General features: G+C 42.6%; 1 protein-coding gene across 1 annotated transcript in view; it reads right to left on the bottom strand.

Moving 5' to 3' along the window:
• Window positions 1-13,053: 13,053 nt before the first annotated feature.
• ccdc88b (coiled-coil domain containing 88B) overlaps window positions 13,054-13,687 on the bottom strand; it is a 59,306-nt gene continuing 58,672 nt past the window's right edge. The window contains exons 26-27 of the mRNA XM_052073051.1: window positions 13,288-13,614; window positions 13,054-13,196 (exon numbers count right to left, since the gene is read on the bottom strand). Coding sequence (XP_051929011.1) covers window positions 13,171-13,196; window positions 13,288-13,614 — 353 coding nt within the window. The 3' untranslated portion in view covers window positions 13,054-13,170. The remainder of the gene's footprint in view (window positions 13,197-13,287; window positions 13,615-13,687) is intronic.

Below are 13,687 nucleotides of genomic sequence, written 5' to 3' on the forward strand. Positions count from 1 at the left end.
TGCTGGCCGAGTTACGCCACAATTTGCGAAGGGATTGTGGCTGCTTGGACGAACGTGTCTGCTTGCACTGTTGTTCGAGTTTTTGGCAAAGCCGGCATCATTTCTGTGGAGCCACATGGCAATGAGAGTGACTCTGACAACGAGAGGGAACGCGGCGTTTTTGATGGATTACCGGTACTTGCACAATTGTTCAATTCTGATACAGAGGATGAGGACTTTGATGGATTTGTGGGTGATGATTGATCAAAAAACGTGAGAACATTGTACGATGGCTAAATAAAATACAACGGAACTCAGTTTTGCTTCCGTTGCCTTTTTAAAAACGTGTTTTTAGCTTGTATCTGTATGCCTTGGCATGCTACCGTATGCTTCAAGCTAACGTGTTAGCGTGCGCGCATGCATGCCGTATGTTTAAGCTGGCGTATGTTTTACCACTTTAAAACTGCGCCCAATAATACAGTGTGTTTTGTCTATGTGTAAAATACAGAAATAGCACCCATTAATGAGACTGCTCCCAACCATACGGTGCGCCGAATGGTCGTGAAAATACGGTACTTGATTGGGTTATAATAGTTGAGGATTTTTCATTATGGTTTTAACTTCATTGTGACTTTTTTTCAGCTAGTTTTCATAGTTAAATTCAAGATTTAAAAAAAAAGGCACAATAAATTCCCAAAAGACCGTTTGCCCTTTCTTCTTATATCCGTCTGAACAATAATACCGAAATCAATACATACATTTGATGAAACCTGAAATCTCCCTTATGGATTTAATTGGAAAAGATGACAATTAAGGACATGTAATGATCATTATAGTCAGCTTTGGTTAGTTTCATTAAGTTTTCATTTTAGTAAAAGCGCTGTCATTTTTTCATTTTTTTTTTCATTCGTTTTGTTCACGAAGGCAATTTTCAGGGCAAGCAGACCAGGATGAATGGCAAAAAGTCCTCACGAACTCTGCAGAAAAAAAACACTGCAGCCAGTCCGATTAAGAGCCAATATATTGAAGCACGACTGGACAGAAATCAAAGAAGGCGTATCCAATTTTACATTAAAGGCAAACTTTTTTCCTTCCCCATGGCAACATCGTCAATGCAGCCAACAGAGAGCTGCCTCTGGGGTTAGATCGCTCCCTGCATCAGTAACATGCATGCAGTGTGCGAGACACTTCAAATGTATTCATCCTACTGTGTGTTCCATATGAAGTGGATGTAAAAAGTCTCTACCAGGTTTTTGTGATGCAAAAAACTAAGGCCCAGATCAGCCCGTCTTGTGACTGAGGATGTGGCTGCGTTCAGGATTAACCCCTCACCGGAGTCATTACACACCTATCATCATTTAAAGTGTTTCTGATGAACCCCAAATCAAGTTCGGCTGTTCTAGTAGACCTTTCCGGACATTTGTTTTGTTTTGTAGCAGAAATTCGAACGGTTTGTGTTTAAAACGGACTGGTATTTTGAATGGTTCATAATTCCCTTCATGCTTCACTGTTAGTGTGCTGTTCTACATACCTTCTCGAAACATTCCCAAAAAGTTCAAACTCGGTTTCTTTGAATGAGAACACATTTTCAACGCGTGTGTTGTGAGATTTTTGTTTTTGTTCTTCCGCTGTAACTGGGGCTGGTAGGTGGATGGTATTATGAACAGTTCAAAGGAGCAGTCTGAGTCAGCAGAAGGCTTCTCATAGAAATTGAAGGGGTGTCCATTCTACAGCATGATCAACAGTTGAGTCAGAAAGATGCAACCTTCTTTGTGTCGGTCTCAGGTTGAAGCACAGCAGAATTAGGTTTTTCCTGACGTAAATAAATAAATTCATCAAATCCCTTCAGCTGGAAGCCAACATGCGGTCAAGAGCATTATTCTTGAGTTACCTGTTTCCAGACAAGCACGGCAGTTAACAGGATTCTGTACTTTTACTGAGCTGTTGCCTGGCAACAAGTGAAGACTCCAGGAAACCATTGTCCGCTACATTAGCTTCATATAAACAAAAGATTTGAAAAGGTCTGCTTTATTTATTTATTTTATAGAATAAATCCAGAGAATTAGCATGCTTATTATCACAGCAGATTTACTGCAGCGAAGCAGAAGTTCAGCTAAATGTTATATTGCCCAAATAAAGAGGAGATAAATGCTTCAAGTTTAAAGTGCCCTCTGCCTGGAATAATTTAATGGACTGAGCGATCACCTTATTTATTTTATTTTAAAACACTTTGTTTTCTGATCAAATCTGATCCAGTGGCACTGGCGTGTGACACTCGTTACCAAAGTTACAGATTTGTTATCCTGCTAAGGACAAATGCTGTTTTTATAACACACGTCATGCATATATGTAAACTCGCGCTAATCAATGAATGCACAGAAAGCCAAAGTTTGAATTTTTAAAGGTGAAAGTTCAAAATGTGGCCGGAACCTGAGACCCAAGGATCTCAGGTTCAGTTGTATGATTGAGAGCGGTGATCCCGAGGCATTGCATTGTCAGTGTGTCACAAATGTTGTGTGTTTGCAGTGTTTACTAATGTGATGCTTACATTTTACATATGCATGTACATGATGTTACAAATAATCTGAATCCTGATATCTATTTCCCTTGTTTCACAAATCGTCATCTCCGGTTTGCAGGACCCGCAGCGAACCCCTTGATGAGCAAACTGTGAGAGCAACCCCCAGCTTTCTGCTTTTTCCTCACATTTGATCTTAAGAAGAGAGAATTCAGCATGGTGGTGTTTGTCATCATCGGCATCAGCACGCACTCGTCTTTACTTCAGTAGATCAATAGTACAATGGCGGTGTGTACACGCCAGCTTATTAAAGCTAACCACACGAACTCCTTGCGTATGAATTGATTTTCTTCTCAATGTGTGATACAGGTCACTGGACCACCAATGAAAATACTTTCTCCTTTCCTTTGAAGTGTGGACGGAGGGAGGGGGGTGGGGGCGCGTCTCATAGACAAATTGCCACTTTTTACCTAATTGAATATACTGATGCTGAGAATATTCTGATCTCAAACCACAAAGTGTGGCTAAAGGCTCAGCTTGTGAACATCACATGACCAAACTCAGAAAACAGATGAGGTGTGATAGGTCTGTACCTGAGACCATAGGCACTGTGATTGCATTTTCATTTGACATCAAGTGGTGATACAAAAGCAAAATGGCTGCCACCGGAGATGGATAAAAATGAGCGGATTTTTCGGATTCATTTTTCACAAATGCTATTTTCATCAGAATGCGGTGTTTAGACAGGTGGGGGCACATAGCATATAGTATCGCATTGTTTTATAGTATGACATTTTTTTACTTGACTTCCCCTTTAGAGTTTGTAACTAGCGTCAGTCTTTGTCATTAGCATGAATTAGTCATCCCGTCTGATACTTTTTCGCCAGCTTCCAAATTCCAGTCTGATTGCACAATGCAGAAGTCATAAAACACCCTAAAAAAGAAAAAAAACAGATTTTTCTATTGTTGTTAATAGTAAAGTCTTTTTACAGCAGCAGAATGCACTCACTAAATTAATTGTAAATTGTTTTCAAAGATCAGCAAAGGCTATCTCCATGTCTTTAAATCAAGTTTGAGTCATTCATTTGCTTCGTTGGAGTTCAGGAAGCCATTAAACACCTCTTTTCAGATTCAAAGTAGTAAATCAAAATGATTACAGGAGCAACTGTACTTTTCGTTGGTTTTGATTAAGCCCAAAGGTACAGCATCATATTGAGATTTTTCCAGAGTGGAAGTTGGAAACTACAGAATCAGACAAAAATCCCCACCCTTGGGAAGTTGCATTACATTTGCATAAACACAGCTAAAATGGTTCAAAAGCAGGAAGTCAGGCAGACACAAATAGCCCAGAGGGTTCATATGCAAAATAAAGGTGCTACTTATCAAATGCTACACACACATACACACACACACACACACACACACACTCTTGTTGTTGGCAAAATCTTGATGTAGAAGGAATTGTACTAGTTCATGTAGTGGTATCAGTATTGGGAGTATTATTTTATTTCAACTACAGAGATAATTGTATTATTTGTATTAACCATATTGATCTTTTTTCTCTTGTTGCCGTTTCACTGCCACATGCGCGCTGCTCGGGTGCAATTCCCCCCCCCCGCCCCCCCCCCCGCCCCCCCACTACAGTACATCTGTAGAAGCGCTTCATTGTTTGCTGCAGGGTGTGACACATTTGTGATGAGTGTTCAGCGCCTCACCGCTATTATCCGCCAACACGCGTATTTATTGATCCGAACAATGTGATCCGGTGGCTCGGGCCCATAGAGGTGTTCTGTCTCGAGGTGAAGCCTTCACATAGGAATGGGGGAAAAAATCATACAATCGGACATTGTGTTAAGAAAAGGGCTTTTTTCTGTAAAAGCCTCATTTGTCTCAAAGGGATTTGGAGCTCTTTGATTATTCTCCCTGTCTGAACCTGTGCTTCCTACACCTCCTCTTCCTCATTTCCCTTTTTCCCCCCTGCATTACAGCAGAGTGGAAAAATAAACAGATGGAGGAAAGCGGGAGGACGTAGTTCAAACTGAGAGGCAGCAAAAAGGAAGAGATGAGAGGATGCAAAGCCGACGGGAAGATGAAGGGAGAAGCTGGATGGCGAGCCTGATGAACTCGTCTAAGGGGACTCTGTTTTTCTTTTTTTTTCTTTTTTTTTATTAGCAGCAGACTGTGAAGCTAATCTCCAACCAGTCAATCTGAATAATGAGCAAGAGAGGAGGGGAGAGGTAGAGACAGGATGGGAGGATAAAAAAGAAAACGAGTCTCATTATCCCGCCACCAATTTTCGTCACTGTCCCGTCCGTAATCTTTTCCTCCCTTTTCCTTGACACATGAAGAGCAATTATGCCAACTGTTTGGCTAACTGAAAGGCTCGGAGGCATATTCGAAAAGCTTCTGTGTGTGTGTCTTTGTGTGGAGGGTGGGGGGGGGGGTGGCTGAGAGCCACCTTGCTGTTTAATGGAGAATGATTACCTTCATCAACCTGAGTTACTTAGTTAGTTGGTTAAATGTCTCTGCTGATAGACTGTATGATGTGTACTGTACAAATACAGTATGTGCGAATATAGTGTTTGCCCACCGATTCCTGATTTGCACCTCGCCAATTTGCCTATTTGCAGAGTTTTAGGATAGACTATCCTCTGTTAGACACGCCGGAAAAAAAATCTAATAGTGAAATAAACTATGTTGACAAGTATTGTGGAGCTTCTTTCAGATTAAAATAATGCTTTGCTGTTGTTGTCTGGGATTTGGTGGCAATGAACTATGTTGATGAGGGTTGAGGAGCTTCATTTAGATCAACGTGGTGCTTTGCCACTATTGTCTGGTATCTATGTTGAACTTAGTTAAGCTTCATATAAAACGGCACATTGGCCATCCCTTCAAATCGGTGCCATTTGCTTTTGTAGGAACGCCATCGAAATGTCACTTGTTCTATTTCTTGGTAAAGTCAGAGAGAGGCGGCAAATGCTATCTTTACAGTGTTATAGTTTGAGTGGATGTTAAACTGTATTAATTAAAAATGGACGCCTGTCTCCATGAAAATTAATGTGATTGTTTGTTTGTAGATTTTATGTCCTGGGGACGTCCGGTAAGTGGCATCACTTGGGCGAAATGGCAGAGTTACCAACTTAGGTGTTAATAACAATGATCTTGTTTCGGTGTACTCTTGCAGAAATTGACCCACTCATTTAATTAAAAAAAAAAAAAAAGCAAATTGTCAGGAAAATGATCACTGCCAGGACATGCCTCTCAAATGACGCAAAGGTACCGGTAAGTTGACTGCATGTTGATCATGTTTATAGTCTTGATCACATTTTATTTTGCCTTGCTCCACACAACGTTTTAATTGTTCACTATCTGTTGCCAAGTTCAACATTTTCAGGTGCTTTTTCACTGTCCAATCACATCAGAACAAGCTGTGTGCACCCAAACACTGTCGTCAAAACCCATTTAGCATTTTGACAGTGCTTGCTTTCGCTTGTCTCCTCCCTTTTCTGTTGAATTTCTGTATTCTGAATGATGGACGCTCTTTTGCAGTGTTTTAATTCATCATTTGATGTGATGAATGTTTTGCCTGTGTGGTACCAGCCAAGGTAATTAACTAATGAAGCAACGAAAAGTCCCAAAGTTTTGTAACCTTGGTACCAGTCCGTGTCGGCTCTTTGCTCTTGCGCCGCGTGTCCCCGAGATGATGAAAAGTTAATAAGTTAACGCTCCTCACTTGATGTTCTTCCAGCCAACGTACACAGGGACAAGAACAAAAAAACGGATGAGTCATGCATTATTACGCTTCACAAACTTGGCTGATGAGCTGCAGGTCTGCAACACAGCTCCACATTTATTTCAGTTTCAGGTTCAAACAAAATGTTAACAGTGCTCGTGATGCTTTTTCTACCCAAACTTTGTTTTGAATTTATAATTTTGAATTGTAATTTAAAGAGGGGAAAAAAGGTGATTCAACAGTTTGATTCCTGAAAATAAAAACAAAGGTTTAACAATATTCCCTTGGTGGTTTGCAAAGCGAGTTTCTGATGAAATACAATTCAAAGCGACTGTCATTGTAATTGTTTCTCCACAACAAAACACTGTGTACAAGCAAGACGAACACTATGTCATAAACAGCGCATAAAGTCTCTAAAGTCTACACAGCCCTTCCAAACTATTTCTACCATTATTGTGACCTGTAACCTATAGAACTCAAATTAATTCCTTTGAAAAATCTTTTCAAGTGGCGAATTGAAAATATCCAACTGGGATCATGTGGTTTGCTTTTCACTGGCATATGTGGATGTGTTCAGAATCAACCAGTCAAATTCAAACTCCCGTTAAACAGAAGTCTGACACCATTGAAAGGTCCTCCCAAAACATTTCAGGTGTTCTGCTAATCTTTTATTGTCAATGCACTCGGTTTATTATGTTTTTGCCCCTGTAGGTTTAGGTTGATGGTTTTGTGCTAACGCTGATTGCTGTTGGGAATTGTTCATAATTCCATCCACCATTTCTCAGGCCCCGGTGCCAGATGAAGATGAGCGGCATGATTTTTTGCTCCCCCTTCTCAGTACAAGCGCAATATCAATTTAACACGTAATGAAACAGGGCAACAAATGTGTGTGCAAATAACCTTTTTGGTATTGTTGCCAAATGATCAAAACAAATATTATCTATAATTGACAGTAAACTTTTTAACTTAGTACTTGGCCCATTACTTTTTCAATGTGACTTTAGCGCACGAGTTGAATTAGTACTTCTACTTTTACCGGACTCAGGTCCAGGGTCTGATTGTTTGCGCCACCTCTGACAATAATAGATGACAGTTAGACAGTCCAGGTTGTCAGCTGTGATGCCGTCGGGCTTCAGCCCCTATGTGACACCTCCCCTCGACCAGACCTCGCAGCTCTGGGACTGTTTCCTCCCCAAGGCCCGCTCACACATTGACGCTTACTGCTCCTGAGAGTCAACCGTTCCAAGTGGCAAACTCACACTGCCCTTTATGTTGCAACGAACTGACCAGGGTCTTTTAAAAGGGAGGAAAATAAAGCGGGAAAACAGGGCACTACAATCAATAGTTGACAAGCTTTTTAATCACAAAGGACGTAATCGTGCCCCACTGACACAGCAAGCAAGTGCTTCTCAAGACCATTATAACTATATGTCGACAACATTGCGAGTAAAAACTGTCTGAATATGTCATTTATTTAGAAAGGAGATATTGCAAAGTCCCATAAGTTATGAGGAGATCAGATAAGGCTGATAGCTCACCAAATGAACATCCGGTATGGGCCAAATTCTATTGACCACGAAAGAAGGTACTCCGGTTTCCTCCCACACTCCAAAAACATGCATGTCAGGTGAGTGGAATACTGTACTCTAAATTGTGCCTAGGTGTGAGTGTGAGCGTGAATCTATGTGTACTCATTGGCTGGCAACCGGTTCAGGGTGTCCCCCGCCTACTGCCCAAAGTCAGTCATTATTTCCCAATGATCACTTCTACAACATCCTTCGAAAATGACAATGCTCCACCACGGGTAAGGTATTTTCCCGAAAAGGCCTGCGGGCACCACATTGGTGACCCCTGGTATCAAGTATCAAGAGTTTGACTGTCACTATTATTGTTTATTTACAGACAATATACTTTTTAACTTCAGTGGTTGGAGTTTGCAGTGTTGTAGCACCGCATTCTTAGACTGCTGTTTCTAATATTTGGATCAATGATTTAGAGCAACTGTATGATAAATATGGCAGGCTGACATGTGAAGATGCGACGGCTGATGTGTATGGATGAGAGGGCGATGGAGGAGAGTGATGTTTGTTTTCTCGGGAGGAAGTGGGGTCAGCCGAGCCAGTAAACTGCTAGTGAAATGAAAATGGCTCTTTAGCAGAATCCAGGACACTCGGGCTGGGCTGGATCAATGTCTCTGATTTAGTGTCTGAAAGCCTGTCAGTGGGAAAGAGCGGCGACGGTTGGGGGGGAGGTAAAGGGTGCGTGGGGGCTGAGTGGACAAAGAGAAGTTTGGAGGTGGTGGAGTCCTTCAATGGAAGGAGGGAAAGGGAGAGGGACGGATGACAAGGGAATGACACTCCAAGGAGGTAAAAAATCAGTGTGATTGCTCTTCAAGTCCTCTCGAATCAATCTGTCCAGGCCGTGGGACACGGGGAGGGACAATCCTATTTTGCTGTGGGGAAATTGGTGCAGCCTTTTGGGCCAAAATCAATAGCGGACACACGGTGCTTCTTAAATCTCGGCAGCTTTCCTACACAGGCAGAGCGCATTGACAGACAGCATGTAGGCAGCACAAGATCCTTAAATTGAACTCCTTCGGGGAAGGTTTAGTACTCCTCGGCGTGGCGACACGCGCATTTATGTTTGTCGTCGGACTTGCGGGTCCAAATCCCCACTGTGGACCAAAACGCAATTAAAAAAATAATAAATCCAAAACAAAACTGGAACAAAGGCAGTAGAGCCTCCACTTCAAACCCATCTGTCCATTTTCTACGAAAGATTTTGTATCTTCCTTATATTGTGTGCCCGACCTCTGGACATTGCAGTATTTTGTCCATTTTCCCACTGCTCAAGTCAAGTGACAAATGCCGAGTGGGTACGATTGTTTCCAGCGATGGGAACACTGTACCTCGATTTTAGATTATTCAGGTACAGTATCTTTACTTAACCTGAGTATTTACTTTTCTGTTGACTTTTTATTTTCAGTCCCAACATTTGAAAACTGAAATCTGGCCTTCCGACTCCTTTCTTTATCTAAATAGGCCGGGTATTTATTTATTTATTTTTTAAAACATTTTAGACGATCCTTGGTGTGTGCATGTTTGAGAGGCACTGGCCTATTTGCTTTTAAAGTTGTTCCTCGCCAGTTGCCAACTTATGGAGTCAAGACCTGGGTCTGGTCCCCTGGCCGGGAGCTGCCCCATTGCTCCTCAGGTTCGGCTTAAAGGCCATTATCATTTTGCATGTCACAAAATAAAGCGGCTGTAATCATCTTCCGTTCCGGCACAACATGTAGGACATTGCGACGTGAGTGTTTTCGCGTACCCTTGGGATGCGGCGAGCCTCGGTGGAAGTGGTGGTGGGAGGGGCTGTTTTATTTTTGAGTGTTTAATGTATTAAAAGGGGCCGAGGTAATGAATTATAATCTTTAATGCAAAAAACGATCGATACCTCAGAGGGAATAAATCAGCTTTTTACTGAGCGCGTCAAAGCCCCTTAATACACTTGGGGAGAGGACAAGGGGGAGTCGGGGGGAGGGGGGATTGCGGCGGATGGAGAGATGGATGCAGACGGGGTGAGGGAGGAAGAAGTTATAGATGCACAAGCTCACCTCATTGAGTAAAAGCCCGCTGAGAGCTGGGGGATTGTGACAGTTTTGTGAAGAGGCGAGGTCACGGGGTTAGTTGTTGTTTTCCCTCCGACCTTCCTTCTTCCGCCCCGAGCAAATTATCATGAATTGAATTTACCTCGCCACACCTCCATCAAGGACCGCCTTGCTTGTCTCATGCCCCCTAAAGTCAGTGAAGACAACAAACTATGAATGACAACTTTTTGATCAATCTGCAGTCGAGTCCCAGTGACGTGTGCTGACGTAGGAATAGAACGTAAAACGGTTATTGTCACTGTATGGCGCAGATACTCGGAAACGAGCCAAACTGCAAAGACACGCCCGACTTAACAAACATCCGATACGGCTCCGAGCATTTATGATGCCTTGGCCTGCTCAGTTAGCGGGCTAAGTGGCCCAAGTGTGGTATTTGCTCAGCGGAGGCCCTTTAGTGAGACACGGTCATTAAAATATGATGGCTCAGGAAAGGACTGGGGCTCAGGGGGCAGAGGGGAATAATGAGGACAACCAAAACATGGAGAAGTTTGCTTGGAAAAGTGATGTCGGCCAATCATGTTGCGGCCCTCAGGTTCTCTGTAATGAAGCAAGCGGCGCTCCGTCTTCAGATCCGTACATTGATGTCAACCGGGGCGCACATCCATCATTCATCCCTTTAGGAATCAAGAAGCAACAATGGCATCTAATCGCTCATTTTCGTTGTTGTTTTGTTTTGGTTTTTTTTGCTTCCTCTATTTATTTTCTCCCAGGCTTTTTTTGAATGATTTCTCTCTCGTCTTCTTGCTTCAGCGAAGAGCGGTGGCTGAATAAACAAAGGTCAAAGTGAAAATTGATCATCTCCCTCCTCCTCCTCACACAACAGCCGGCGGTCGTGAGGAACTTCTTGACACACTGTTAGGAATTTTAAATTGGAACACTGCGAAGGCGGACACGGCTTTTGCTGTTCTTGTTGCCTCGCATTGATAACAAAGCTCAGAATGACTGAAAGAAGCAATAACTTTCCGCGGCTGTGTCCTGCCTTATTAGAAGACTTTGTTTGGAATGATGTCACCATGTCAACTTCATAATTGATGCAGTCCATTAGTCATTATCTGATCAGGATTCAGGGTTGTGTTGTGAGCTAGTCAGCTCTTCCCTTGAGTCTTCTACATCCAAATGCACAGACCTTTAAAGAAAAGGGAAAACAGTGAGATCATCCATCAATCCTTTTTCCAAAGCTTTTGTCCACATTGAGGGCCGTAGATGAGCTAGGGTCTATCCCAGTTGACTTTGGGCCTGTTCGACAGCGCACAGCCTCCGAGACGGAGCTGAGAATCAAACGCAAAATCCCCTGCTTCACAGGCGTGACTGAAAACATATTAAAGTGGTACTTTGGCTCAAAAAGTTTAATTTGTTGCGTGACCAAGCTTGGAACTTAATGCATTCATACAATAGAATTTCCATTTAACGGATTAACAGAGGGGGAAGTGTCATCCGTTCGAGCAGATTGTCCGTTAAATTGTAATATTTTTTTTTCTCGTGGATTAAAAATACCTAATACAGTACAAAAATATTGCATTGTCCTTTTTTTTGGCCTAAAACTGCCCAGTACAGTACAAAATTATTTCAAATTGCCAAGGAAGCTATATAAATATTTTGTTAGATCAACTTTCCAGAGTCTATGTTCCGGAACCTTCCAGACAACCGACAGTTCTAGTCTAATGGTATATCTGCGACAAGAGTGGCACAACCACGAAAATACTTCTGGCACTAACAGACTTCGACACAGTACGAGGGAGCTCTTTGAGTGCACTGGACACTTATTTCTGATCGTTAATTGCGGGGTCAGCTGGTTGCTACCTTATTAGCGACAACCCACCACGACAGAGACAAAGAATTTGGTATCCTGGATAATTTCAAGAAGTGTTGTGCTACTCCTACAAAGCTGTCAAGACAAAAAAAATGTGGGCTGGATGATGCGCTTGATTGTTTTTGCCCTCAACAATTACCGACAATGCACTAGCATGGTTTCCCTTGTACTATGAACTCTGTTATATTGAGGTTCCACTGTATAACAAATCACTTATCCCCATTAAAATGATTTAAAATACCATTAAATCTGTTCCAGCCCAAAAAACACAACAATGGTTTGTGTTGCATTTTCAATGAGAAAAATGGTCTCGTATTGTATAAAAACATCATAAAAACAAATAAATGGGTTTTGCAAAGTGACATTACTGTTCTGCGTAATCCAGTATTTATGTATTGGATTGTGCATGAGTTCAGGAGTGTGTAAGCGTCTGGCCATGAGTTGTGGCCCAGAGAAGACCCTTACTTCTCATTCATTTTGAATACTGTGTCTTTATCCCACTGTGAGAAAATGAGGCTTCTTGAAAGATAACTGCCCCTCCCATATGCGGCTCCATTATGATCCCCCCTCCCACACACACACACACACACACAATCACACACACAGCCCCCACGCACCCATCTGTCTGAGTGTCAGTTCTGCATTGGAACCATTTGGTACAAGTGAGCTATTAGATCATTTAGCCCTAGCCCAGCGCCCGGCTTGACAGGAGCCTTAAAGTGAACCACATGTGAGCCAGATGGCCCTTGTTTCTCCCCGTTTCTCCAACTGCATACTCAGTATATGCTTGGTCGAATACACTTGAATCAAGCAGCACAATCTTTATTCGGCACGTCACTTCCACCGATATTCATTTCTCCTTGTTTCCGAGTTAATATGGCCCATTATGAGGAAGCACCTGCGCTCTAATAGACTTCCGCTTTTTACCTTGAAGTGAGATAATCCTATAAAGGTTTATGGTGGACGAGATGACGCAGTGCGAGCACTGCTTAAGTGCACTTGTCTACTCCACTTGAATGCTTTCATAGCTTATCTACGCTACAAAACTCTTGACAAAGACCAAGATGCCACTTTAAACAGTGAAAGTTCAGGTTGTCCAAATCATCATGATTGGCTCATGTATGGATGAGACACGATAAGGAACTACAAAAAGCTTGGAAAACAATATTAAATCACTGAATTTGTTCAATCAGAAGTACCACGACGCTAATAACAGGCTTTGTTTCGATTGTGGTTTTGCATGACAGCACTGCATTTTGCCTCTGTAAGTTAGCTCCAGTGGATAACCATCAGCACATGAAAAGATCATCAGTTAGTTAGGTTTCCTCATAATTGTATTTACAACACTGTGAAGAATATTCACTTTATTCAAAATGGTAAACTTGACAATGCGATGCCTTAAAACAATGTGTGAGTGCAATTGTTCCATCCATATAAACTGAGTCGAGTGAGTCTATGAGTCTTTTTCATGTGCCATTGCTGGAAAGTTGATCTGTAAAAGAGAGAAGACTTGCATGAATAATGTATTATCTCTGACCCGATCACCTGTTCGGATAATTTTGTGTCCTCCTCCTCATTCCCACCTCCGTTTGTCTTCTCCTCAGAGCTCTCCGGACTGTTCACTTTGCCCTCCGCTGCCTGCTGTGGTGCGCTTGTTTCGCCGCTCTCGCTCTCCCAGAGGACTTTGGAGGTGGTCTGACCGGAAAGCAGGCGGAGACGAGGTGGGGTCTTCTGGTCGCCCGGACTGAAGGATTGAGAAACTCCGGCACCACCTCTGGTCAAAGCCCAACCGTGACGGGATCCCAGTTTACGACGACCCCCAGAGCCGGAGCGTGGGACCAGATTAGTGGGTGACGAAATCTCCGTAGCTTTTCTCGAGGGACATGGCGAACCTGGAGCACTGCAAAGATCTGCAAAATGTGAGGAACATTATGTATTATACACAAAGACCTGATGTATAATGCATAAAACATGTTGGTCCTG

The sequence above is a fragment of the Hippocampus zosterae genome, chromosome 1, assembly GCF_025434085.1.
Source record: "Hippocampus zosterae strain Florida chromosome 1, ASM2543408v3, whole genome shotgun sequence".
NCBI lineage: Eukaryota > Metazoa > Chordata > Actinopteri > Syngnathiformes > Syngnathidae > Hippocampus > Hippocampus zosterae.